The 27,485-nt window shown below is 41.5% G+C and overlaps 2 protein-coding genes across 2 annotated transcripts in view; both read left to right on the top strand.

The window, feature by feature from the left end:
• The window catches only part of FBXO42 (F-box protein 42), a 36,977-nt gene extending 33,689 nt beyond the window's left edge, over positions 1-3,288 (top strand). Inside the window, exons 7-10 of the mRNA XM_075191570.1 lie at positions 133-229; positions 419-475; positions 849-965; positions 1,451-3,288. Of these exons, the coding sequence (XP_075047671.1) occupies positions 133-229; positions 419-475; positions 849-965; positions 1,451-2,497 (1,318 nt within the window). The 3' untranslated portion in view covers positions 2,498-3,288. The remainder of the gene's footprint in view (positions 1-132; positions 230-418; positions 476-848; positions 966-1,450) is intronic.
• A 2,286-nt stretch (positions 3,289-5,574) lies between these two features.
• Positions 5,575-26,959, top strand: CPLANE2 (ciliogenesis and planar polarity effector complex subunit 2). The gene is made up of 5 exons (XM_075191329.1): positions 5,575-6,169; positions 8,391-8,543; positions 9,228-9,352; positions 25,965-26,101; positions 26,424-26,959. The coding sequence occupies exons 1-5, from the start codon at positions 6,052-6,054 to the stop codon at positions 26,656-26,658; spliced, it is 768 nt and encodes a 255-aa protein (XP_075047430.1). The 5' UTR covers positions 5,575-6,051; the 3' UTR covers positions 26,659-26,959.
• The last annotated feature ends 526 nt before the right edge of the window (positions 26,960-27,485 follow it).

Raw genomic sequence — 27,485 nt, 5'->3', positions numbered from 1 at the left:
ACACAATCCTCTGTTCTGGTGTCCGCTGGTTATGGTACGACAGTGAGCTGGAACGTGTGTGAATGTGGAGACCAGGCAGTGACTCTATGGATATGTTGTGTAATAAAACGCTGTGCACCTCCAATCTTACAGGAGCAACGACGTCTGGGTGCTGGACATGGAGCAGTGGTCGTGGTCAAAGCCAAATATCTCCGGACCCAGCCCTCATCCCAGAGGAGGACAGTCTCAGGTACAGACTACAAGTCCCAGCATGCCTTGCCACTGTCTACAACTATTATGAAGGGACATATATAAAAGGAGCTAAAACTGTCTGTAAATCAGTACAACATCGTCCACCCGCGTGCTCTTATTCTACAGCTCCCACTGGATAATAGAACTGTCTGCTCTGATCCTAATTCTGCTTTCTTCCTACTTCTAGATTGTCATCGACCATGAGACCATCCTCATCCTGGGCGGCTGCGGAGGACCCAATGCTGTGAGTGGGCTTTATTATAATAGAAGAGGGGACACAACATTTATGTCTTGGGAGGTGGAAAGTCAACTGTTTGCCCCCTAATAGTTTATTTCATATTTTGGGTGAATCTGACAATTACAGCTTCTCAGACCTTGATTAGAGGAGATTATCCGGCTGGTCTTTACAGATGTTATATATGCTGTATACACATTGTATCCTAGCACCTTTCTCTTGGGTGTTCTTGGTGCAGTAAGACCTATATGATAGGATAGTGTGTTATGCTGTCTGTCACCACTTAATGTGTGCGGTATATTGTAGCTTACTATAACGTTGTATTGTTACTGCATTGTATGTGATGATGGCTCACAGTAATATCCATCCTGTGTATCGGCAGCTCTTTAAAGACGCCTGGTTACTACATATGCATACTACGCCATGGACGTGGCAGCAGCTGAAGGTGGAGAACGAGGAGCATGGGGCCCCTGAACTCTGGTGTCACCCAGCTTGTAGGGTAAGTGTATTATCTAACTAGTCACTTTTATATCCTGCCCTCCTTACAGGTAAGACACGTGTCCAACTAGGCTCCATAGGTGTATATACCATAAACTGCATGGTCCGGTCTCGGCCTGAGATCCCCGTACAGGTCAGTTTGTGATGGGATCTGATATGTGACCGTTACAATACAACATGTTTGCTGTGACCTCCCTGACTGCGTGACCCTGGAGACTTGCTAGCCAATCACACAAGCTCTGGCTTTGTCCTGCTACATTATATAGGACCACCCCCCTCCTGAGCAATGGCTGCTTTCTCTGGGTGATAGATAATACACAGGTTCTGATATAATGACTGCCAGGTGGTGACCGTTCTGTAGTGCCGGTTACCAGGGGGCGTTGTGTATGAAGTGTAATACCAGCATAGTGTGCATCTAATACTGGCCAGACCTGTTCTCTGGTTATAAATGTTCCGTGTCAGTAACTGTCCCCTTCTCTCCTGCAGGTGGGTCAGTGCGTGGTGGTATTTAGTCAGGCACCCAGTGGCCTCGCTCCTCTCAGTCCAAGCTTGAACTCCCGTCCTTCTCCGATCAGTGCGACACCACCTGCCCTGGCTCCGGAGACTCGGGAGTACCGTTCGCACTCTCCCGTCAGAGCGCCGGACGAAGCCCCTTGTGTGAATGGCCGCTGGGGGACTCTCAGGCCTCGGGCTCCTAGGCATGCAGCCGGTGGATCTCGCGAAGGCAGCTTGTCACCAGCAAGAGGCGACGGCCTGTCCCCAGTCCTGAATGGGGGCAGTATATCTCCTGCTGCAGCTCTGGACAGCCCCCTGCAGATCCTGTCTCCCCCTGCTGCTGAGGGCTGTGAGCACAAGACCCCGCTGGCTACACGCAGGGGCTCCCTTCCAGACCAGAGTGATCTGTGTCTTAGTGCTGAAGATTGGAAAAGGGGCGACCTGGATCTAGACTCTGCAAGTAGAAACCCACCAGAGCAAACCAACGGCATCCACACTCCGCCTCACGTCACATCCACTTATTCCGGAATAGTGTCGCCTGGAGCACTTCGCAGGGGACTAGAAGCTGTCCGAGCCCTGGCGACGTCCTCACAGTCATCCTCCTCATCACATGGGGTTACAAACCCAATAAGCCCCCCAACCCTCTCCTCCCCGAGCTCACCCAGCAGCGGAACTGAAGCAGCAGCTGCCCGTCCAGCCTCGGCCCAGAGTGATGGCCACGCCCTGCCCCCGATCGCCCGTCGTCTGGGGCATCACCCGCCTCAGTCACTCAATGTGGGGAAACCCTTATATCAGAGCATGAACTGCAAGCCCATGCAGATGTACGCCTTGGACATTCAGGGGACCCGGGAACGGGGCCGTGTAAAATGGAAGGTGTTCAGCAGCAGCTCTGTGGTGGGTCCCCCCGAGACCAGCTTACACACTGTTGTGCAGGGTCGGGGGGAACTCATCATTTTTGGAGGGCTCATGGACAAAAAACAGAACGTCAAATATTACCCCAAAACCAACGCCTTGTATTTCGTACGAGCCAAGAGATAATGTGAACCGTGGACACCAGAGACCGTTATCGGGGAATGTTCCCCCTGTCCCGGCTCCGTTTTTACCTATTTTACACTACTTGACCCTGTGTGGTTTGTCCCCGGATTTCAGACATGAGCCAGTAAATGAAATAATAGCTTTGATGCTTAGGTAACACGTTCAGGCCTTTCCTGGGCTCCTGCAATGTTCTGACAGCACAGATCTGGCCACAGTGGAGGCAGCCATTTTGTGGGAGGAGCCAATAATCATGAGATGGCCTATCTGTATACTATGAATTGGTGACATCAGAGGCGTGAAATTGGCGCAGCCCACACATGGCCGCCTGCACTGTTTGTAGTCAACTTGTACACTTTAAATGACAATATTTTTGCATTTTGTTTTTTTTCTTTTCTTTGTTTTCCATAGTATGAATTCTGGTATCCCTGCAGCGGAGGGAACCACATTTTAAATCTTTTCACTGCGCTGCGACCCAGTTGTCCTCACAGTAGTATAATGTACTCGGTGGCACTCTGTGCGCTACATGTAATTTGCTATCAGAGCTATCATGGTTTTTTTTAAACATATTTGTGGTACTACCCCTGTAAATGTTATGGGAGCACTTAGATGAAGGTCTGGCACTCTGCGGCTGTCCGGCTATTGTGGAAGCGTTTGGTAAGACACAAAAATGATTAGTACATAATGACTGGAGAGGTGGGTTGTGTGAGTTTGGAGATGTAGTATTCTGTGGCCATGTGGGAGGCCGAACTAAACGCAAGAGAAAACCTAAATAAAGCAATATTTGTAGAACTGCGGGATGGTCTTCTGTGCGGTTTCATGTATGACGTTATGTGTGGGCTGTATCGCTGTGCTGGTCTCTTATGTGTTCATCACAGCAGTGGTTGTAACTTCAAAGCTTTGTCTTCAGTGGTTACATAAAGGAATGTTTTTCAATAACCCACAGTACAGACAACAATCTATAGGAGGTCCTGGAATATAAGAACTGCTGTAAGTGTATTTATGTGGTTATAAACATCTGTTGTAAGGACAGCCCCAGCTTATGTTTATAAATATGGAGATCAGCTTTAATGTCTTCCTCTGACACCCGTTCATTCATCATGATCTTCATTTCCAGAGTAATAAAGATAACATAATTATACATCAGATGCTCTTCTCCCTCAAATCCGATACTGCTTCATGTCCTCACATAAGACTCCATAACGTGAACAAAGATGGCCTCCATCTGTGGGTTTAGGTTTTAATCTTTATGTAATTGCTCAGTTGACCGAAGAGACAACGATGCTTTGTGTTCTCAAAGCAGCTACACTGCATTTCTGTACAGCAAGTCTGTCACAATGTCACTCAGTCTGTGCCTGCTCAGTTATAGAAGCTCCTCCCACCTAACATGGCAGCCTGTTGCAGAAGTGTGACAGAGTATGGGGGAGATATTACCTATAAATACTCCACTTATGTTGTGTATATTATTCAGTTATAGAATACTTTTCTTATCTTTTATTTATAAGGTCTGCTGTGCAGTAAATGAAGTTTAAAGTAATATACAATGGGCAGGAAAGATGCATAATACATTAATAAACTAAACATAATTATACAGAAACCAGACTACTAAATTATAGATTACATAAAGATAATTTGGTAATGCAGATCCAGTTATTTAAAGGGCAGTGTGTGATGGTAACATCCGGTGTGACGCAGCCTCGGGGTCCACAGGCTGCAGCTATAGGAGAACACGAGGAGATTACATCCAATAAACACTTCACATCACATAGCAGCTGTCTCCTCACTGTGATGTAAATTGCGCCTCTATGTAACAGTTCATACAGTAACTTAAATGTTATTTATCCCTTTTGTAATTTTTTAAGTAGATGTCATTTAATAACTGGCCCTGGAAATTTTAATACGTGTTTTAGCCCATATAATATAATGATTTTACAACATGTTTGAGAGAAACAGGAGATGTCTTGTGAGGGAGATGTGACCTGTTTGTAACTATCCCTCTATTACCAGACCAGGGGTACGTTCTGGTGCACGTGACGTGTGCTGAGATGTATGTAAGACGGTCTGGTACACACAACACGTGAGATGTGACAGCTGGCGTGTTCTATGTACAGTAAACTTACGGCCATGTAACCTTTCTATGTAGGATAGAGGAGGAAACCCAATAATCACAATGCTGCTATTACTTGTTCCATTATGTGCTCTTCAGCTGTGACTTTATACCATCAGTCAGAGACCCTGGGAGACAAAAAGCTGCTCTCTACATACATCTGTATCCAACACAGGGCAATGTTGTAACCTGAGGGAAGGATCCTCTTTCACAATATCAGGTCTGCAGTGTAGTATGTTACACGCCTGTGTCATGTGATCTATCTGCCCGGGGACCAGTGATCCCTATTTTCAGAAACATATCAGATTCTGGTACTAGGAGCAGAACTCGGGGCTCCTGATGTATGTAACATGTTACACACCTGTGTCATGTGATCTATCTGCCTGGGGACCAGTGATCCCTATTTTCAGAAACATTCCAGATTCCGGTACTAGGAGCAGAACTCAGGGCTCCTGATGTATGTAACATGTTACACGCCTGTGTCATGTGATCTATCTGCCTGGGGACCAGTGATCCCTATTTTCAGAAACATATCAGATTCTGGTACTAGGAGCAGAACTCAGGGCTCCTGATGTATGTAACATGTTACACACCTGTGTCATGTGATCTATCTGCCTGGGGACCAGTGATCCCTATTTTCAGAAACATTCCAGATTCTGGTACTAGAAGCAGAACTCAGGGCTCCTGATGTATGTAACATGTTACACGCCTGTGTCACGTGATCTATCTGCCTGGGGACCAGTGATCCCTATTTTCAGAAACATCAGATTCCGGTACTAGGAGCAGAACTCAGGGCTCCTGATGTATGTAACATGTTACACACCTGTGTCATGTGATCTATCTGCCTGGGGACCAGTGATCCCTATTTTCAGAAACATCAGATTCCGGTACTAGGAGCAGAACTCAGGGCTCCTGATGTATGTAACATGTTACACACCTGTGTCATGGTCACCAGACCTCAGAATCGTTCTCTACAGACCATGAGGACCCCCAGAAGTGGCTGCACATTCCTGATGGATGGATGAGAGCTGCTGGGACACAGAGCATCTGACTGCCCCCAGCCGGCACTGCTGAGCTCTAGTGAGGGGGGAGGTGGGACCTCTAGTGGTGAAGATCACAGGAGGGGTCTGTGAGACATGACGGCTCCTGGGGACAGGATTAGCGCGTTCAGAGGATTTAGAATAACCGCGGACACCGGGGGGGGTAACACGTCTACGGGACATCAGCGGGGTCACTGACACCGGCACAGGAGACACCTCCGTTACTGGGGGGAGGAGTCTGAGCTCCCGGGACTCCGATATGTAAATTATATCATGAATAATGTAAAGTGTGGGCGTGGTCGGAGTAGACACGTGTCACTGGCGTCTGTTCCCCCGGAGACGCCGGACACGTGACGTTACGATACAGCGTCTGGTACCCCGTATGTAGCCGTTCACCGGACTCTGGACTCGTAATGTACCGGACACCTGTTTCCAAACCCGGGACCCTGATCCTGTCCGACTGGCAGCAGACCCCGGAAGGTCGGGACTATGTGACCTGCGTCCTGCGCAAGAGGAAACGGCGGATGTTCGGTAATACACTGCCATCTGCCGGTCGACCTGAGACATTACACCTCCCTATACTGCTATATCACTACTGCCCTCTGCTGGTGGATCTGGAACATTACACCTCCTAATTGCTTTATTCACACTGCCCTCTGCTGGTCTGTCTGAGATATTACAGCTCCCTATACTGCTATAGCCAAACTGCCCTCTGCTGGTGGTTCTGGGACATTACACCTCTTCACTGCTTTATTCTCACTGCTGGTCTCTATCAGACATTACACCTCCCTATACTGCTATATGACTACTATAACACCTCCCTACTGCTACATCCACACTGCCCTCTGCTGGCCAATCTCATACATTACCCCTCCATATTCTACTATATCCACACTGCCCTCTGCTGGTCTGCCTGAGACATTACACCTCCCTATACTGCTATATCACTACTGCCCTCTGCTGGTGGTTCTGATACATTACACCTCCTAATTGCTTTATTCACACTGCCCTCTGCTGGTCTGTCTGAGATATTACACCTCCTTATACTGCTATAGCCACACTGTCCTCTGCTGGCCAATCTCATAGATTACACCTCCATATTCTCCTATATCCACACTGCCCTCTGATGGCCAATTTCATACATTACACCTCCATATTCTCCTATATCCACAATGCCCTCTGCTGATCTGTCTGAGACATTATACCTCCCTATACTGCTATAGCCACACTGTCCTCTGCTGGTGGATTTGGAACATTACACCTCCTATCTGCTTTATCCACATTGCCCTCTGCTGGTCTCTATTAGACATTACACCTCCCTATACTGCTATAGCCACACTGCCCTCTTCTGGTGTATTTGGGACATTACACCTCCTATATGCTTTATCCGCACTGCCCTCTGCTGTTCTCTATCAGACATTACACCTCCCTATACTGCTATAGCCACACTGCCCTTTGCTGGACAATCTCATACATTACACCTCCCTATACTGCTATATCCACACTACCCTCTGCTGGTGGATCTGGGACATTACACCTCCTAACTGCTTTATCCACACTGCCCTCTGCTGGTCTGTCTAAGACATTACAGCTCCCTATACTGCTGTAGCCACACTTCCCTCTGCTGGCCAATTTCATAGATTACACCTCCATATTCCCCTATATCCACACTGCCCCCTGATGGCCAATTTCATACATTACACCTCCATATTCTCCTATATCCACAATGCCCTCTGCTGATCTGTCTGAGACATTACACCTCCCTATACTGCTATAGCCACGCTGTCCTCTGCTGGTGGATTTGGAACATTACACTTCCTAACTGCTTTATCCACACTGCCGTCTGCTGGTTTATCTCAGATATTACACCACCCTACTGCTACATCCACACTGCCCTCTGCTGGCCAATCTCATACATTACACTTCCATTTTCTGCTATATCCACACTGCCGTCTGCAGGTCTACCTGATATATTACATCTCTCTATGCTGCTGTATCCAAACTGCCCTCTGTCTGTTTCAGACATTACACCTCACTATACGACTATATCACTACTGCCCTCTGCTGGTGGATCTGGGATATTACACCTCCTAACTGCTTTATCCACACTGCCATCGGCTGGCCTATCTCAGACATTACACCTCACTATACTGCTATATCACTACTGCTCTCTGCTGGTGGATCTGGGAAATTACAGTTCCTAACTGCTTTATCCACACTGCCCTTTGCTGGTCTATCTGAGATATTACACCTCCCTATGCTGCTGTAAACACACTGCCCTCTGCTGGCCAATTGCAGACCTTACACCTCACTAGTGCTATCAACACACTACCCTCTGCTGGCCAATCTTAGATATTACAGCTCACCAGTGCTTCAACCACACTGCCCTCTGCTGGTCAACCGCAGACGTCCCCTGCAGCACATATTCTAGATTTAGGACATGTGGATTTTTGTTTGATGCTTTTGAACCAAAAACCATGTTCAATTTCTGATTAATACTGTTATGCAAATGAAGACTGTTTTTTTTTTTGTTAAACTTGATAATGAATAGGAATCTGGGGTTTTTATAATATAATAATGTTGCTAATGAGAAGCAGACAGTTTGCAGAGAGGAACTCGGAGACCCATCCTCCCCGGATCACTGACCCATAGGTGACGGTCCTGGATCTAGAGTGATGACTCACTCTACTGTATTAAGGAGCCCTCACTAGTCATTAAACACTGAGATACAATGTTATTTCTTCTTCCACAGGGCTGATTGAGAGGCCGGTGCTCCCTCCGCAGCTCCCTACTGATATTGCCAACTACAAGATCTTTGTCTGTGGGAAAAGTGGTGTTGGGAAAACGGCCCTTATCGCTAAACTGTGCGGCCTGGAGGTTCCCAGCATGCACCACGAGACGACAGGTGAGATGTCCGGGTGACCTTGGTGTGGTATATAACACCCAGGCTGCATGATAAGAGTGCGGGATTAGTTACATCCATTATGTAGTTTCCTTGCATTCAATTTCTCCAGAAACCTATAGGCAGCTGTAGGACAAGGGCGTATCTACCAGGTGGATAGGGCCAGGCGGTGGATAGGGCCTGCGCGGCCTCAGTGGCAGATTATATATTACAGAATAGTACAGTACCCCCTTGAAAAGTTAAGTAAAAAATGAAATGATTATGAACAGCCTGAATTGGTTCTTGGGATTATCCGAGCAGTTTGCACCGGTCCCAGCCCCATCCACCCCTTGCTGAGCAGGATTAAACCAAACGTGGAAGGGGGGTTGTGTGAACCAATCCCGGTATTGCAGCTTCCTATTGGTCCAAGCAGTCACACCCAATAAGTTGCCTCACCAGGCCTGAGCTCCTTCTTGGTGATCCAGCCAAATAGTACATACAAGTCCTCTGCCTGCAGTGGGTCTGGTGAGGATTGGCCGCACATCAGGCTCATCAGTAACGACCTGTGTTATAATGTTGCTAACATCTGGATTTATGGTACAGCAGTAACTAAATACATTCCTTCCCTGTATGATGGAGGATCTGACAGGGATTCATAATGAATGTTTTACTTATATATACTTAATTGAAACTCCTGTGCCCCGTTAGGAATCCAGACGACCTGCGTGCACTGGCCAGCGCGCCCCCGAGACAGCGCCCGTCCCGTTATCTTCTCCTTCCAGTTCTGGGACTGCGGAGAGTCTGCATTGAGGAAGTTTGATCACATTCTGCCCGTAGGTACCCGCACCCCGTATCGCTGACCCCTGTACCGACCACAACTAAATGTACACTCCTGTCTCTTACAGTTTCTAACTGCCCTCATCCCCTTCCTCTCTTATAACATGTCCAGTTTATGGAGCTCACGACCTCCATCATCCCCCGGAGACCCAGCTCTATTCCCTCTGTCTCTAACTCCTTCTCTGCAACCGTCTGACACTGATATTAAACGCAACACATTGTCTGCATTATGCTCCCTTACTGCAGTTTGCACTTATTAATGGTGACTGCTCTTGAATTTATAGAGTTACTGTGAAGATGAAGAAACCTATTTAGTTCAAACATCTATAATGAGTACAAAGATGATGATGATGATGATATAACCAGGGGTCACTGTGTGTAATGAGTACAAAGATGATGATGATGATATAACCAGGGGTCACTGTGTGTAACGAGTACAATGATGATGATGATATAACCAGGGGTCACTGTGTAATGAGTACAATGATGATATAACCAGGGGTCACTCTGTGTAACGAGTACAATGATGATGATGATATAACCAGGGATCACTGTGTGTAATGAGTACAATGATGATATAACCAGGGGTCACTCTGTGTAACGAGTACAATGATGATGATGATGATATAACCAGGGGTCACTCTGTGTAACGAGTACAATGATGATGATATAACCAGGGGTCACTCTGTGTAACGAGTACAATGATGATGATGATGATATAACCAGGGGTCACTCTGTGTAATGAGTACAATGATAATGATATAACCAGGGGTTACTGTGTATAATGAGTACAATGATGATGATGATGATATAACCAGGGGTCACTCTGTGAAACGAGTACAATGATGATGATGATATAACCAGGGGTTACTGTGTGTAATGAGTACAGTGATGATGATATAACTAGGGGTCTGTGTGTATTGAGTACAATGATGATTGTGGGGAAACGAGGTATTAATATCACCTCAACCTGTCAACTGCGGACTATAAAAGCATACACTTTTTCTAGCCCTCTGGTTCCCCATATTTCTCAGTCATATTTAGACTTGTATATATTCTATTTTGAAAGTAGTAAAATGTCTGCCAGCATGTATCGTTATCTTGCAGACTAGCCCATTGTTTCAGTCTAGGCTAAAGGGTTATTGTCCAAAAGTCCTGTATGAATGTACATCACACCAGGGGGTCTCTTGTCTTAGTTTAGATGTGGGCTGGATGTTTAACTACAGAGGACTGCATTGTGTATTTAAATGTAAATGTGTCTGGATTGTGATCTCTCCTGTTTTAATAAACTCTGCTGTATAGCCACAGAACAATACCTGTCCCTAATTAAATCAGGAGTGACTCATCTGCTATTCCTCTGGCTGTATGTTTAGCTGTGAAATGGTAAACACAGAAAATGACCAATCAGGCAGGTCCTGAAATTGCTGATGAGGTAATTTTTAGGCTTAAAAGAGAGTTCTAGAGGACAGCAAATTGGCATTCACTACCAAGTGATAGCTGAAGTCCGCTCTGGCGTTGAGAGATACATTTCTGCCCCTGACAGGAAAGGAACAATCGGTCCCTGGAGTACTGCTGTTGCCCTGAAATACCTTTCCAGGTCTTGGGGAGCGGTGTGTCTGCCGAAAGCGGAGTGACAGTGACGCAAAGCCGCTACCTTTGCTGGTAACCTTAAACAAGAGAGGGGGATAAGCTTGGATTGATAGACAGCAGTCCCTGAGAGTGACAAGGATACTGGTGAGGTGTTTTCATTATACCCTGTATGTTGTCTGTGTCAGACTGTAGTATTATTTGTTGCATGTTATTATTTTAATATGTTTATTGCTGTTTTGTGCTACCATTTTTTTAAATAAACTTATTAGTATTATTTTGGATATTTGCCTGGGTGATTTTGAACCTTGGGTAGGTACCGGGTAGGCCAGCTGCACGGCGCAGAAGGTTACATTAAACCCGGTATACTCACAATGATGATGGTATAACCAGGGGTCACTGTGTAATGAGTACGATGATGATGACGATGATGATGATATAACCAGGGGTCACTGTGTAATGAGTACAATGATGATGATGATGATGATATAACCAATGATCACTGTGTAATGAATACAACGATGATGATGATATAACCAGGGGTCACTGTGTGTAATGAGTACAATGATGATGATATAACCAGGGGTCTGTGTTTAATGAGTATGATGATGATAATAAAACCAGGGGTCACTGTGTAATAAATACAATGATGATGATGATGCTATAACCAGGGGTCACTGTGTAATGAGTACAATGATGATGATGATGATGATGATGAAATAACCAGGGGTCACTGTGTGTAATGAGTACAATGATGATGATATAACCAGGGGTCACTTTTTGTAATGAGTACAATGATGATGATGATATAACCAGGGGTCTGTGTGTAATGAGTATGATGATGATGATGATATAATCAGGGGTCTGTGTTTAATGAGTACAATGATGATGATGATGATATAACCAGGGGTCTGTGTTTAATGAGTACAATGATGATGATGATATAACCAGGGGTCTGTGTGTAATGAGTATGATGATGATGATATAACGAGGGATCACTGTGTAATGAATACAATGATGATGATGATGATATAACCAGGGGTCTGTGTTTAATGAGTACAATGATGATGATGATATAACCAGGGGTCTGTGTGTAATGAGTATGATGATGATATAACCAGGGGTCTGTGTGTAATGAGTACAATGATGATGATATAACCAGGGGTCACTGTGTAATGAATACAATGATGATGATGATATAACCAGGGGTCACTGTATGTAATGAGTACAATGATGATGATGATGATATAACCAGGGGTCACTGTGTGTAATGAGTACAATGATGATGATATAACCAGGGGTCACTGTGTAATGAATACAATGATGATGATAATATAACCAGGGTTCACTGTATGTAATGACTATAATGATGATGATGATGATGATCATATAACCAGGGGTCTGTGTGTAATGAGTATGATGATGATGATATAACCAGGGGTCACTGTGTAATGAGTACAATGATGATGATGATATAACCAGGGGTCACTGTATAATGAGTACAATGATGATAATGATATAACCAGGGGTCACTTTGTGTAATGAGTACAATGATGATGATGATATAACCAGGGGTCACTGTATGTAATGACTATAATGATGATGATGATATAATCATGGGTCTGTGTGTAATGAGTATAATGATGATGATGATATAACCAGGGGTCTGTGTGTAATGAGTACAATGATGATGATGATATAACCAGGGGTCTGTGTGTAATGAATACAATGATGATGATGATATAACCAGGGGTCACTGTATGTAATGAGTACAATGATGATGATGATATAACCAGGGGTCACTGTGTGTAATGAATACAATGATGATGATGATATAACCAGGGGTCACTGTATGTAATGAGTACAATGATGATGATGATGATGATATAACCAGGGGTCACTGTGTGTAATGAGTACAATGATGATGATGATGATATAACCAGGGGTCACTGTGTGTAATGAGTACAATGATGATGATATAACCAGGGGTCACTGTGTAATGAATACAATGATGATGATGATATAACCAGGGTTCACTGTATGTAATGACTATAATGATGATGATGATGATATAACCAGGGGTCTGTGTGTAATGAGTATGATGATGATGATATAACCAGGGGTCACTGTGTAATGAGTACAATGATGATGATGATATAACCAGGGGTCTGTGTGTAATGAGTACAATGATGATGATGATATAACCAGGGTTCACTGTATGTAATGACTATAATGATGATGATGATGATATAATCATGGGTCTGTGTGTAATGAGTATAATGATGATGATATAACCAGGGGTCTGTGTGTAATGAGTACAATGATGATGATGATATAACCAGGGGTCTGTGTGTAATGAGTATAATGATGATGATGATATAACCAGGGGTCACTTTTTGTAATGAGTACAATGATGATGATGATATAACCAGGGGTCTGTGTGTAATGAGTATGATGATGATGATGATATAATCAGGGGTCTGTGTTTAATGAGTACAATGATGATGATGATGATATAACCAGGGGTCTGTGTTTAATGAGTACAATGATGATGATGATATAACCAGGGGTCTGTGTGTAATGAGTATGATGATGATGATATAACGAGGGATCACTGTGTAATGAATACAATGATGATGATGATGATATAACCAGGGGTCTGTGTTTAATGAGTACAATGATGATGATGATATAACCAGGGGTCTGTGTGTAATGAGTATGATGATGATATAACCAGGGGTCTGTGTGTAATGAGTACAATGATGATGATATAACCAGGGGTCACTGTGTAATGAATACAATGATGATGATGATATAACCAGGGGTCACTGTATGTAATGAGTACAATGATGATGATGATGATATAACCAGGGGTCACTGTGTGTAATGAGTACAATGATGATGATATAACCAGGGGTCACTGTGTAATGAATACAATGATGATGATAATATAACCAGGGTTCACTGTATGTAATGACTATAATGATGATGATGATGATGATCATATAACCAGGGGTCTGTGTGTAATGAGTATGATGATGATGATATAACCAGGGGTCACTGTGTAATGAGTACAATGATGATGATGATATAACCAGGGGTCACTGTATAATGAGTACAATGATGATAATGATATAACCAGGGGTCACTTTGTGTAATGAGTACAATGATGATGATGATATAACCAGGGGTCACTGTATGTAATGACTATAATGATGATGATGATATAATCATGGGTCTGTGTGTAATGAGTATAATGATGATGATGATATAACCAGGGGTCTGTGTGTAATGAGTACAATGATGATGATGATATAACCAGGGGTCTGTGTGTAATGAATACAATGATGATGATGATATAACCAGGGGTCACTGTATGTAATGAGTACAATGATGATGATGATATAACCAGGGGTCACTGTGTGTAATGAATACAATGATGATGATGATATAACCAGGGGTCACTGTATGTAATGAGTACAATGATGATGATGATGATGATATAACCAGGGGTCACTGTGTGTAATGAGTACAATGATGATGATGATGATATAACCAGGGGTCACTGTGTGTAATGAGTACAATGATGATGATATAACCAGGGGTCACTGTGTAATGAATACAATGATGATGATGATATAACCAGGGTTCACTGTATGTAATGACTATAATGATGATGATGATGATATAACCAGGGGTCTGTGTGTAATGAGTATGATGATGATGATATAACCAGGGGTCACTGTGTAATGAGTACAATGATGATGATGATATAACCAGGGGTCTGTGTGTAATGAGTACAATGATGATGATGATATAACCAGGGTTCACTGTATGTAATGACTATAATGATGATGATGATGATATAATCATGGGTCTGTGTGTAATGAGTATAATGATGATGATATAACCAGGGGTCTGTGTGTAATGAGTACAATGATGATGATGATATAACCAGGGGTCTGTGTGTAATGAGTATAATGATGATGATGATATAACCAGGGGTCTGTGTGTAATGAGTACAATGATGATGATGATATAACCAGGGGTCTGTGTGTAATGAATACAATGATGATGATGATATAACCAGGGGTCACTGTATGTAATGAGTACAATGATGATGATATAACCAGGGGTCTGTGTGTAATGAGTACAATGATGATGATATAACCAGGGGTCATTGTGTGTAATGAATACAATGATGATGATGATGATATAACCAGGGGTCACTGTGTGTAATGAGTACAATGATGATGATGATGATATAACCAGGGGTCACTGTGTGTAATGAGTACAATGATGATGATGATATAACCAGGGGTCACTGTGTGTAATGAGTACAATGATGATGATGATATAACCAGGGGTCTGTGTGTAATGAGTATGATGATGATGATATAACCAGGGATCACTGTGTAATGAATACAATGATGATGATGATGATATAACCAGGGGTCTGTGTTTAATGAGTACAATGATGATGATGATATAACCAGGGGTCTGTGTGTAATTAGTATGATGATGATATAACCAGGGGTCTGTGTGTAATGAGTACAATGATGATGATATAACCAGGGGTCACTGTGTAATGAATACAATGATGATGATGATATAACCAGGGGTCACTGTATGTAATGAGTACAATGATGATGATGATGATATAACCAGGGGTCACTGTGTGTAATGAGTACAATGATGATGATATAACCAGGGGTCACTGTGTAATGAATACAATGATGATGATGATATAACCAGGGTTCACTGTATGTAATGACTATAATGATGATGATGATATAACCAGGGGTCACTTTGTGTAATGAGTACAATGATGATGATGATATAACCAGGGGTCACTGTATGTAATGACTATAATGATGATGATGATATAATCATGGGTCTGTGTGTAATGAGTATAATGATGATGATGATATAACCAGGGGTCTGTGTGTAATGAGTACGATGATGATGATGATATAACCAGGGGTCTGTGTGTAATGAATACAATGATGATGATGATATAACCAGGGGTCACTGTATGTAATGAGTACAATGATGATGATGATATAACCAGGGGTCTGTGTGTAATGAGTACAATGATGATGATGATATAACCAGGGGTCACTGTGTGTAATGAATACAATGATGATGATGATATAACCAGGGGTCACTGTATGTAATGAGTACAATGATGATGATGATGATGATGATATAACCAGGGGTCACTGTGTGTAATGAGTACAATGATGATGATGATGATATAACCAGGGGTCACTGTGTGTAATGAGTACAATGATGATGATATAACCAGGGGTCACTGTGTAATGAATACAATGATGATGATGATATAACCAGGGTTCACTGTATGTAATGACTATAATGATGATGATGATGATATAACCAGGGGTCTGTGTGTAATGAGTATGATGATGATGATATAACCAGGGGTCACTGTGTAATGAGTACAATGATGATGATGATATAACCAGGGGTCACTGTATAATGAGTACAATGATGATGATGATATAACCAGGGGTCACTTTGTGTAATGAGTACAATGATGATGATGATATAACCAGGGGTCTGTGTGTAATGAGTATAATGATGATGATGATATAACCAGGGGTCTGTGTGTAATGAGTACAATGAGGATGATGATATAACCAGGGGTCTGTGTGTAATGAATACAATGATGATGATGATATAACCAGGGGTCACTGTATGTAATGAGTACAATGATGATGATGATATAACCAGGGGTCTGTGTGTAATGAGTACAATGATGATGATGATATAACCAGGGGTCACTGTGTGTAATGAATACAATGATGATGATGATGATATAACCAGGGGTCACTGTGTGTAATGAGTACAATGATGATGATGATGATATAACCAGGGGTCACTGTGTGTAATGAGTACAATGATGATGATGATATAACCAGGGGTCACTGTGTGTAATGAGTACAATGATGATGATGATATAACCAGGGGTCACTGTATGTAATGAGTACAATGATGATGATGATATAACCAGGGGTCTGTGTGTAATGAGTACAATGATGATGATGATGATATAACCAGGGGTCACTGTGTGTAATGAGTACAATGATGATGATGATGATATAACCAGGGGTCACTGTGTGTAATGAGTACAATGATGATGATATAACCAGGGGTCACTGTGTAATGAATACAATGATGATGATGATATAACCAGGGTTCACTGTATGTAATGACTATAATGATGATGATGATGATGATGATATAACCAGGGGTCTGTGTGTAATGAGTATGATGATGATGATATAACCAGGGGTCACTGTATGTAATGAGTACAATGATGATGATGATATAACCAGGGGTCTGTGTGTAATGAGTACAATGATGATGATGATATAACCAGGGGTCTATGTGTAATGAGTACAATGATGATGATGATATAACCAGGGGTCACTGTGTGTAATGAATACAATGATGATGATGATATAACCAGGGGTCACTGTATGTAATGAGTACAATGATGATGATGATATAACCAGGGGTCTGTGTGTATTGAATACAATGATGATGATGATATAACCAGGGGTCTGTGTGTAATGAGTACAATGATGATGATGATATAACCAGGGGTCACTGTGTAATGAGTACAATGATGATGATGATATAACCAGGGGTCACTGTGTAATGAATACGATGATGATGATGATGATATAACCAGGGGTCACTGTGTAATGAGTACAATGATGATGATATAACCAGGGGTCTGTGTGTAATGAGTACAATGATGATGATGATATAACCAGGGGTCTGTGTGTAATGAATACAATGATGATGATGATGATATAACCAGGGGTCACTGTATGTAATGAGTACAATGATGATGATGATATAACCAGGGGTCTGTGTGTATTGAGTACAATGATGATGATGATATAACCATGGGTCACTGTGTGTAATGAATACAATGATGATGATGATGATGATATAACCAGGGGTCACTGTATGTAATGAGTACAATGATGATGATGATATAACCAGGGGTCTGTGTGTAATGAATACGATGATGATGATGATGATATAACCAGGGGTCACTGTGTAATGAGTACAATGATGATGATGATGATGATGATATAACCAGGGGTCACTGTGTAATGAATACGATGATGATGATGATGATGATATAACCAGGGGTCACTGTGTAATGAGTACAATGATGATGATGATATAACCAGGGGTCTGTGTGTAATGAGTACAATGATGATGATGATATAACCAGGGGTCTGTGTGTAATGAGTACAATGATGATGATATAACCAGGGGTCACTGTGTAATGAGTACAATGATGATGATGATATAACCAGGGGTCACTGTGTAATGAATACGATAATGATGATGATGATGATGATGATGATGATGATATAACCAGGGGTCACTGTGTAATGAGTACAATGATGATATAACCAGGGGTCTGTGTGTAATGAGTACAATGATGATGATGATATAACCAGGGGTCTGTGTGTAATGAATACAATGATGATGATGATGATATAACCAGGGGTCACTGTATGTAATGAGTACAATGATGATGATGATATAACCAGGGGTCTGTGTGTAATGAGTACAATGATGATGATGATATAACCATGGGTCACTGTGTGTAATGAATACAATGATTATGATGATGATATAACCAGGGGTCACTGTATGTAATGAGTATGATGATGATGATATAACCAGGGGTCTGTGTGTAATGAGTACGATGATGATGATATAACCAGGGGTCTGTGTGTAATGAATACAATGATGATGATGATGATATAACCAGGGGTCTGTGTGTAATGAGTACAATGATGATGATGATGATATAACCAGGGGTCACTGTGTAATGAGTACAATGATGATGATGATATAACCAGGGGTCTGTGTGTAATGAGTACAATGATGATGATGATATAACCAGGGGTCTGTGTGTAATGAATACAATGATGATGATGATGATATAACCAGGGGTCTGTGTGTAATGAGTACAATGATGATGATGATATAACCAGGGGTCACTGTGTAATGAGTACAATGATGATGATGATATAACCAGGGGTCTGTGTGTAATGAATACAATGATGATGATGATATAACCAGGGGTCACTGTATGTAATGAGTACAATGATGATGATGATATAACCAGGGGTCTGTGTGTAATGAGTACAATGATGATGATGATATAACCAGGGGTCACTTTGTGTAATGAGTACAATGATGATGATGATATAACCAGGGGTCACTGTGTGTAATGAATACAATGATGAAGATGATATAACCAGGGGTCACTGTATGTAATGAGTACAATGATGATGATGATATAACCAGGGGTCTGTATGTAATGACTATAATGATGATGATGATATAACCAGGGGTCTGTGTGTAATGAGTACAATGATGATGATGATGATATAACCAGGGGTCTGTGTGTAATGAATACAATGATGATGATGATATAACCGGGGGTCTGTGTGTAATGAATACAATGATGATGATGATGATATAACCAGGGGTCACTGTGTAATGAGTGCAATGATGATGATGATATAACCAGGGGTCTGTGTGTAATGAGTACAATGATGATGATGATATAACCAGGGGTCTGTGTGTAATGAGTACAATGATGATGATGATATAACCAGGGGTCTGTGTGTAATGAGTACAATGATGATGATGATATAACCTGGGGTCTGTGTGTAATGAATACGATGATGATGATGATGATATAACCAGGGGTCACTGTGTGTAATGAATACAATGATGATGATGATATAACCAGGGGTCACTTTGTGTAATGAGTACAATGATGATGATGATGATATAACCAGGGGTCACTGTGTAATGAGTACAATGATGATGATATAACCAGGGGTCTGTGTGTAATGATTACAATGATGATGATGATGATGATATAACCAGGGGTCTGTGTGTAATGAATACAATGATGATGATGATATAACCAGGGGTTACTGTGTAATGAATACAATGATGATGATGATATAACCAGGGGTCACTGTGTGTAATGAGTACAAAGATGATGATGATCTAACCAGGGCTCTGTGTATAATGAGTACAATGATGATGATGATATAACCAGGGGTCACTGTGTAATGAGTACAATGATGATGATGATATAACCAGGGGTCTGTGTGTAATGAATACAATGATGATGATGATATAACCAGTGGTCACTGTATGTAATGAGTACAATGATGATGATGATATAACCAGGGGTCTGTGTGTAATGAATACAATGATGATGATGATATAACCAGGGGTCACTGTATGTAATGAGTACAATGATGATAATGATATAACCAGGGGTCTGTGTGTAATGAATACAATGATGATGATGATGATGATATAACCAGGGGTCACTGTGTAATGAGTACAATGATGATGATGATGATATAACCAGGGGTCACTTTGTGTAATGAGTACAATGATGATGATGATATAACCAGGGGCTGTGTGTAATGAATACAATGATGATGATATAACCAGGGGTCTGTGTGTAATGAGTACAATGATGATGATGATGATGATGATGATATAACCAGGGGTCACTTTGTGTAATGAGTACAATGATGATGATGATGATATAACCAGGGGTCTGTATGTAATGAGTACAATGATGATGATGATGATGATATAACCAGGGGTCACTGTGTGTATTGAGTACAAAGATGATGATGATCTAACCAGGGGTCTGTGTATAATGAGTACAATGATGATATAACCAGGGGTCACTGTGTAATGAGTACAATGATGATATAACCAAGGGTAATTGTGTAATGAGTACAATGATGATGATGATGATATAATCATGGGTCTGTGTGTAATGAGTACAATGATGATGATGATATAACCAGGGGTCACTGTGTGTAATGAGTACAATGATGATGATGATATAACCAGGGGTCACTGTATGTAATGACTATAATGAGGATGATGATATAACCAGGGGTCTGTGTGTAATGAGTACAATGATGATGATGATATAACCAGGGGTCACTGTGTAATGAGTACAATGATGATGATGATATAACCAGGGGTCACTGTATGTAATGAGTACAATGATGATGATGATATAACCAGGGGTCACTGTGTGTAATGAGTACAATGATGATGATGATATAATCATGGGTCTTTGTGTAATGAGTACAATGATGATGATGATGATATAACCAGGGGTCACTGTGTAATGAGTACAATGATGATGATGATATAACCAGGGGTCACTGTGTAATGAGTACAATGATGATGATGATATAACCAGGGGTCACTGTGTAATGAGTACAATGATGATGATGATATAACCAGGGGTCACTGTGTGTAATGAGTACAATGATGATGATGATGATGATATAATCATGGGTCTTTGTGTAATGAGTACAATGATGATGATGATATAACCAGGGGTCACTGTGTAATGAGTACAATGATGATGATGATGATGATTATGTTATAACCAGGGGTCTGTGTGTAATGAGTACAATGATGGTGATGATATAACCAGGGGTCTGTGGATAATGAGTACAATGATGATGATATAACCAGGGGTAACTGCGTGTAATGAATAAAATGATGATGATGATGATATAACCAGGGGTCTGTGTGTAATGAGTACAAAGATGATGATGATCTAACCAGGGGTCTGTGTGTAATGAGTACAATGATGATGATGATATAACCAGGGGTCACTGTGTAATGAGTACAATGATGATGATGATATAACCAGGGGTCTGTGTGTAATCAGTACAATAATGATGATGATGATATAACCAGGGGTCACTGTGTAATGAGTACAATGATGATGATGATATAACCAGGGGTCACTGTGTAATGAGTACAATGATGATGATGATATAACCAGGGGTCTGTGTGTAATGAGTACAATGATGACATAACCAGGGGTCTGTGTGTAATCAGTACAATAATGATGATGATGATATAACCAGGGGTCTGTGTGTAATCAGTACAATAATGATGATGATGATATAACCAGGGGTCACTGTGTAATGAGTACAATAATGATGATGATGATATAACCAGGGGTCTGTGTGTAATCAGTACAATAATGATGATGATGATATAACCAGGGGTCACTGTGTAATGAGTACAATAATGATGATGATATAACCAGGGGTCTGTGTGTAATGAGTACAATAATAATGATGATGATATAACCAGGGGTCACTGTGTAATGAGTACAATAATGATGATGATGATATAACCAGGGGTCACTGTGTAATGAATACAATGATGATGATGATATAACCAGGGGTCACTGTGTAATGAGTACAATAATGATGATGATGATATAACCAGGGGTCTGTGTGTAATGAGTACAATGATGATGATGATATAACCAGGGGTCACTGTGTAATCAGTACAATAATGATGATGATGATATAACCAGGGGTCACTGTGTAATCAGTACAATAATGATGATGATGATATAACCAGGGGTCTGTGTGTAATGAGTACAATAATGATGATGATGATATAACCAGGGGTCTGTGTGTAATGAGTACAATGATGACATAACCAGGGGTCTGTGTGTAATCAGTACAATAATGATGATGATGATATAACCAGGGGTCTGTGTGTAATGAGTACAATAATGATGATGATGATATAACCAGGGGTCTGTGTGTAATGAGTACAATGATGACATAACCAGGGGTCTGTGTGTAATCAGTACAATAATGATGATGATGATATAACCAGGGGTCTGTGTGTAATGAGTACAATGATGACATAACCAGGGGTCTGTGTGTAATCAGTACAATAATGATGATGATGATATAACCAGGGGTCACTGTGTAATGAGTACAATAATGATGATGATGATATAACCAGGGGTCTGTGTGTAATGAGTACAATGATGATATAACCAGGGGTCTGTGTGTAATGAGTACAATAATGATGATGATGATATAACCAGGGGTCTGTGTGTAATGAGTAAAATGATGACATAACCAGGGGTCTGTGTGTAATCAGTACAATAATGATGATGATGATGATATAACCAGGGGTCACTGTGTAATGAGTACAATAATGATGATGATGATATAACCAGGGGTCTGTGGATAATGAGTACAATGATGATGATATAACCAGGGGTAACTGCGTGTAATAAATAAAATGATGATGATGATTATATAACCAGGGGTCTGTGTGTAATGAGTACAAAGATGATGATGATCTAACCAGGGGTCTGTGTGTAATGAGTACAATGATGATGATGATATAACCAGGGGTCTGTGTGTAATGAGTACAATGATGATGATGATATAATCATGGGTCTTTGTGTAATGAGTAAAATGATGATGATGATGATATAATCATGGGTCTGTGTGTAATGAGTACAATGATGACATAACCAGGGGTCTGTGTGTAATCAGTACAATAATGATGATGATGATATAACCAGGGGTCTGTGTGTAATGAGTACAATAATGATGATGATGATATAACCAGGGGTCTGTGTGTAATGAGTACAATGATGACATAACCAGGGGTCTGTGTGTAATCAGTACAATAATGATGATGATGATATAACCAGGGGTCTGTGTGTAATGAGTACAATGATGACATAACCAGGGGTCTGTGTGTAATCAGTACAATAATGATGATGATGATATAACCAGGGGTCACTGTGTAATGAGTACAATAATGATGATGATGATATAACCAGGGGTCTGTGTGTAATGAGTACAATGATGATATAACCAGGGGTCTGTGTGTAATGAGTACAATAATGATGATGATGATATAACCAGGGGTCTGTGTGTAATGAGTACAATGATGATATAACCAGGGGTCACTGTGTAATGAGTACAATGATGATGATGATGATGATATAACCAGGGGTCTGTGTGTAATGAGTACAATGATGACATAACCAGTGGTCTGTGTGTAATGAGTACAATAATGATGATGATGACATAACCAGGGGTCTGTGTGTAATGAGTACAATAATGATGATGATGATATAACCAGGGGTCACTGTGTAATGAGTACAATAATGATGATGATGATATAACCAGGGGTCACTGTGTAATGAGTACAATAATGATGATGATGATATAACCAGGGGTCTGTGTGTAATGAGTACAATGATGACATAACCAGGGGTCTGTGTGTAATGAGTACAATAATGATGATGATGATATAACCAGGGGTCTGTGTGTAATCAGTACAATAATGATGATGATGATATAACCAGGGGTCACTGTGTAATGAGTACAATAATGATGATGATGATATAACCAGGGGTCACTGTGTAATCAGTACAATAATGATGATGATGACATAACCAGGGGTCACTGTGTAATGAGTACAATAATGATGATGATGACATAACCAGTGGTCTGTGTGTAATGAGTACAATAATGATGATGATGACATAACCAGGGGTCACTGTGTAATCAGTACAATAATGATGATGATGATATAACCAGGGGTCACTGTGTAATGAGTACAATAATGATGATGATGATATAACCAGGGGTCTGTGTGTAATGAGTACAATGATGATGATGATATAACCAGGGGTCACTGTGTAATGAGTACAATAATGATGATGATGATATAACCAGGGGTCTGTGTGTAATGAGTACAATAATGATGATGATGATATAACCAGGGGTCTGTGTGTAATGAGTACAATGATGATGATGATATAACCAGGGGTCACTGTGTAATGAGTACAATAATGATGATGATGATATAACCAGGGGTCACTGTGTAATCAGTACAATAATGATGATGATGATATAACCAGGGGTCACTGTGTAATGAGTACAATAATGATGATGATGACATAACCAGGGGTCACTGTGTAATGAGTACAATAATGATGATGATGATATAACCAGGGGTCTGTGTGTAATGAGTACAATGATGATGATGATGATATAACCAGGGGTCACTGTGTAATGAGTACAATGATGATGATATAACCAGGGGTCTGTGTGTAATGAGTACAATAATGATGATGATGATATAACCAGGGGTCACTGTGTAATGAGTACAATGATGATGATGATATAACCAGGGGTCTGTGTGTAATCAGTACAATAATGATGATGATGATATAACCAGGGGTCTGTGTGTAATGAGTACAATGATGATATAACCAGGGGTCACTGTGTAATGAGTACAATGATGATGATGATGATGATATAACCAGGGGTCTGTGTGTAATGAGTACAATGATGACATAACCAGTGGTCTGTGTGTAATGAGTACAATAATGATGATGATGACATAACCAGGGGTCTGTGTGTAATGAGTACAATAATGATGATGATGATATAACCAGGGGTCACTGTGTAATGAGTACAATAATGATGATGATGATATAACCAGGGGTCTGTGTGTAATGAGTACAATGATGATATAACCAGGGGTCTGTGTGTAATGAGTACAATAATGATGATGATGATATAACCAGGGGTCTGTGTGTAATGAGTACAATGATGATATAACCAGGGGTCACTGTGTAATGAGTACAATGATGATGATGATGATGATATAACCAGGGGTCTGTGTGTAATGAGTACAATAATGATGATGATGATATAACCAGGGGTCACTGTGTAATGAGTACAATAATGATGATGATGATATAACCAGGGGTCACTGTGTAATGAGTACAATAATGATGATGATGATATAACCAGGGGTCTGTGTGTAATGAGTACAATGATGACATAACCAGGGGTCTGTGTGTAATCAGTACAATAATGATGATGATGATATAACCAGGGGTCACTGTGTAATGAGTACAATAATGATGATGATGATATAACCAGGGGTCTGTGTGTAATCAGTACAATAATGATGATGATGATATAACCAGGGGTCACTGTGTAATGAGTACAATAATGATGATGATGATATAACCAGGGGTCACTGTGTAATGAGTACAATAATGATGATGATGATATAACCAGATGTACCTCTCTGCAGGCCTGTAAAGAAAAAGCTGATGCCGTCCTCTTCCTCTTCTCCTTCACTGACCGCTCGTCATTCGAGGACATCCCAGCCATGATCTCTCGGACACTGAGTCGAGATGAGAACCCGGGCCGGGTGGTGGTCGGCACCAAGTATCCTTCAGCTAATAGCCATAGTAATGCCTGGTATCGCCCACGTAGAAGGACATTGGTGGATACACTCATACCAGGTTTTTGAGATATTCCTATATAATCACCAGCTCCTTGACTATGTCTAAGTGGAAGACGCTATGTGACCTCCTCTGATAACCATTGTTATAGGCAACACTACAGGCCAGATCAATGGGATAGCACTGCTTTAGTCCTGGTATGCAATGTTGTATTATTGGGATAACCTAGTGGGTGAATATGTCACATGACCTTATAAGGGTTTGGGTGGCACATTGACCTCCTGCGTTCCTTGACTCCAGGTCAGGCTGGACCAGTTCATGCACACGGATGTCACAGAACAGGACATCATTGACTTCCAGCAGACGTGGCAGCTGCCAGTGATGCGGGTGAGGAGCGTGAACGGCCCGCGGCTCAGTGACGGGCGCAGCCTCGATGGAAGGACAGAGCTGGCAGATGCTGCTCCAGTGCTGAATGGATTGGCGGAGGTGCTCTGGCACAGGGACCTAGTGATTGCCGGACTGGTCGGTATCGGCGAGTGAGTACAGAGACCGGCAGGATACAGACGATGGTCACATCTATTAGGTTTTCAGACTGCAATAATTTATTATATTTATTATGAGTCACCGGACAGGTTTAATTCACTGTAAGATTTCTCTTTGTCTGATGTTTATAGAACATTTAACTAAAGGAAAACTTAGATTGTAATGTGATAAATATACGATTCCTGCAAGTAGAATAAAAGGTCAAATCTAATGAACGATGTCATAGAAAGGGCAAACTAGCAATTCTGTTATCACTCTGCTAATGTAAATAAAATGATATATAAATAAAATACTTTGAGACGTTGTACAGAAGAGTGGACTGTATTATCTTTTGTTTCTTGAATGTCAGACCTACTGCTTACTCAGAAAATATTTCAGAAGGTGCTCAGTGCCCACTGCAATATTTCTTTGACCTTCTCTCCCTAGTTCCTGTGGGCTGCTACTTTACCCCATGAGAAAATGCTGCTAAGTATCATCGGGCAGCATGGTGGCTCAGTGGTTAGCACTTCTACCTCACAGCACTGGGTTCATGAGTTTGATTCCCGACCATGGGCTTATCTGTGTGGAGTTTGCATGTTCTCCCCGTGTTTGCGTGGGTTTCCTCCGGGTGCTCCGGTTTCCTCCCACACTCCAAAAACATACTGGTAGGTTAATTGGCTGCTATCAAATTTACCCTAGTCTGTCTGTATGTCTGTGTTAGGGAATATAGACTGTAGACTCCAATGGGGCAGGGACTGATCTGAGTGAGTTCTCTGTACAGCGCTGCAGAATTAGTGGCGCTATATATATATGATGATGATGATTACACAACTGAGAGTGATTAT

Source organism: Mixophyes fleayi, chromosome 11, assembly GCF_038048845.1.
Source record: "Mixophyes fleayi isolate aMixFle1 chromosome 11, aMixFle1.hap1, whole genome shotgun sequence".
Lineage (NCBI taxonomy): Eukaryota > Metazoa > Chordata > Amphibia > Anura > Limnodynastidae > Mixophyes > Mixophyes fleayi.
This window is presented reverse-complemented; position numbering and strand designations above follow the sequence as displayed.

Coding starts and splice junctions, on each gene's coding strand:
- CPLANE2 (XM_075191329.1), top strand. CDS start 6,052: ATGTACCGGACACCTGTTTCCAAACCCGGGACCCTGATCCTGTCCGAC. Junction 6,170..8,390: donor GAGGAAACGGCGGATGTTCG/GTAATACACTGC, acceptor CTTCTTCCACAG/GGCTGATTGAGAGGCCGGTG. Junction 8,544..9,227: donor CATGCACCACGAGACGACAG/GTGAGATGTCCG, acceptor GTGCCCCGTTAG/GAATCCAGACGACCTGCGTG.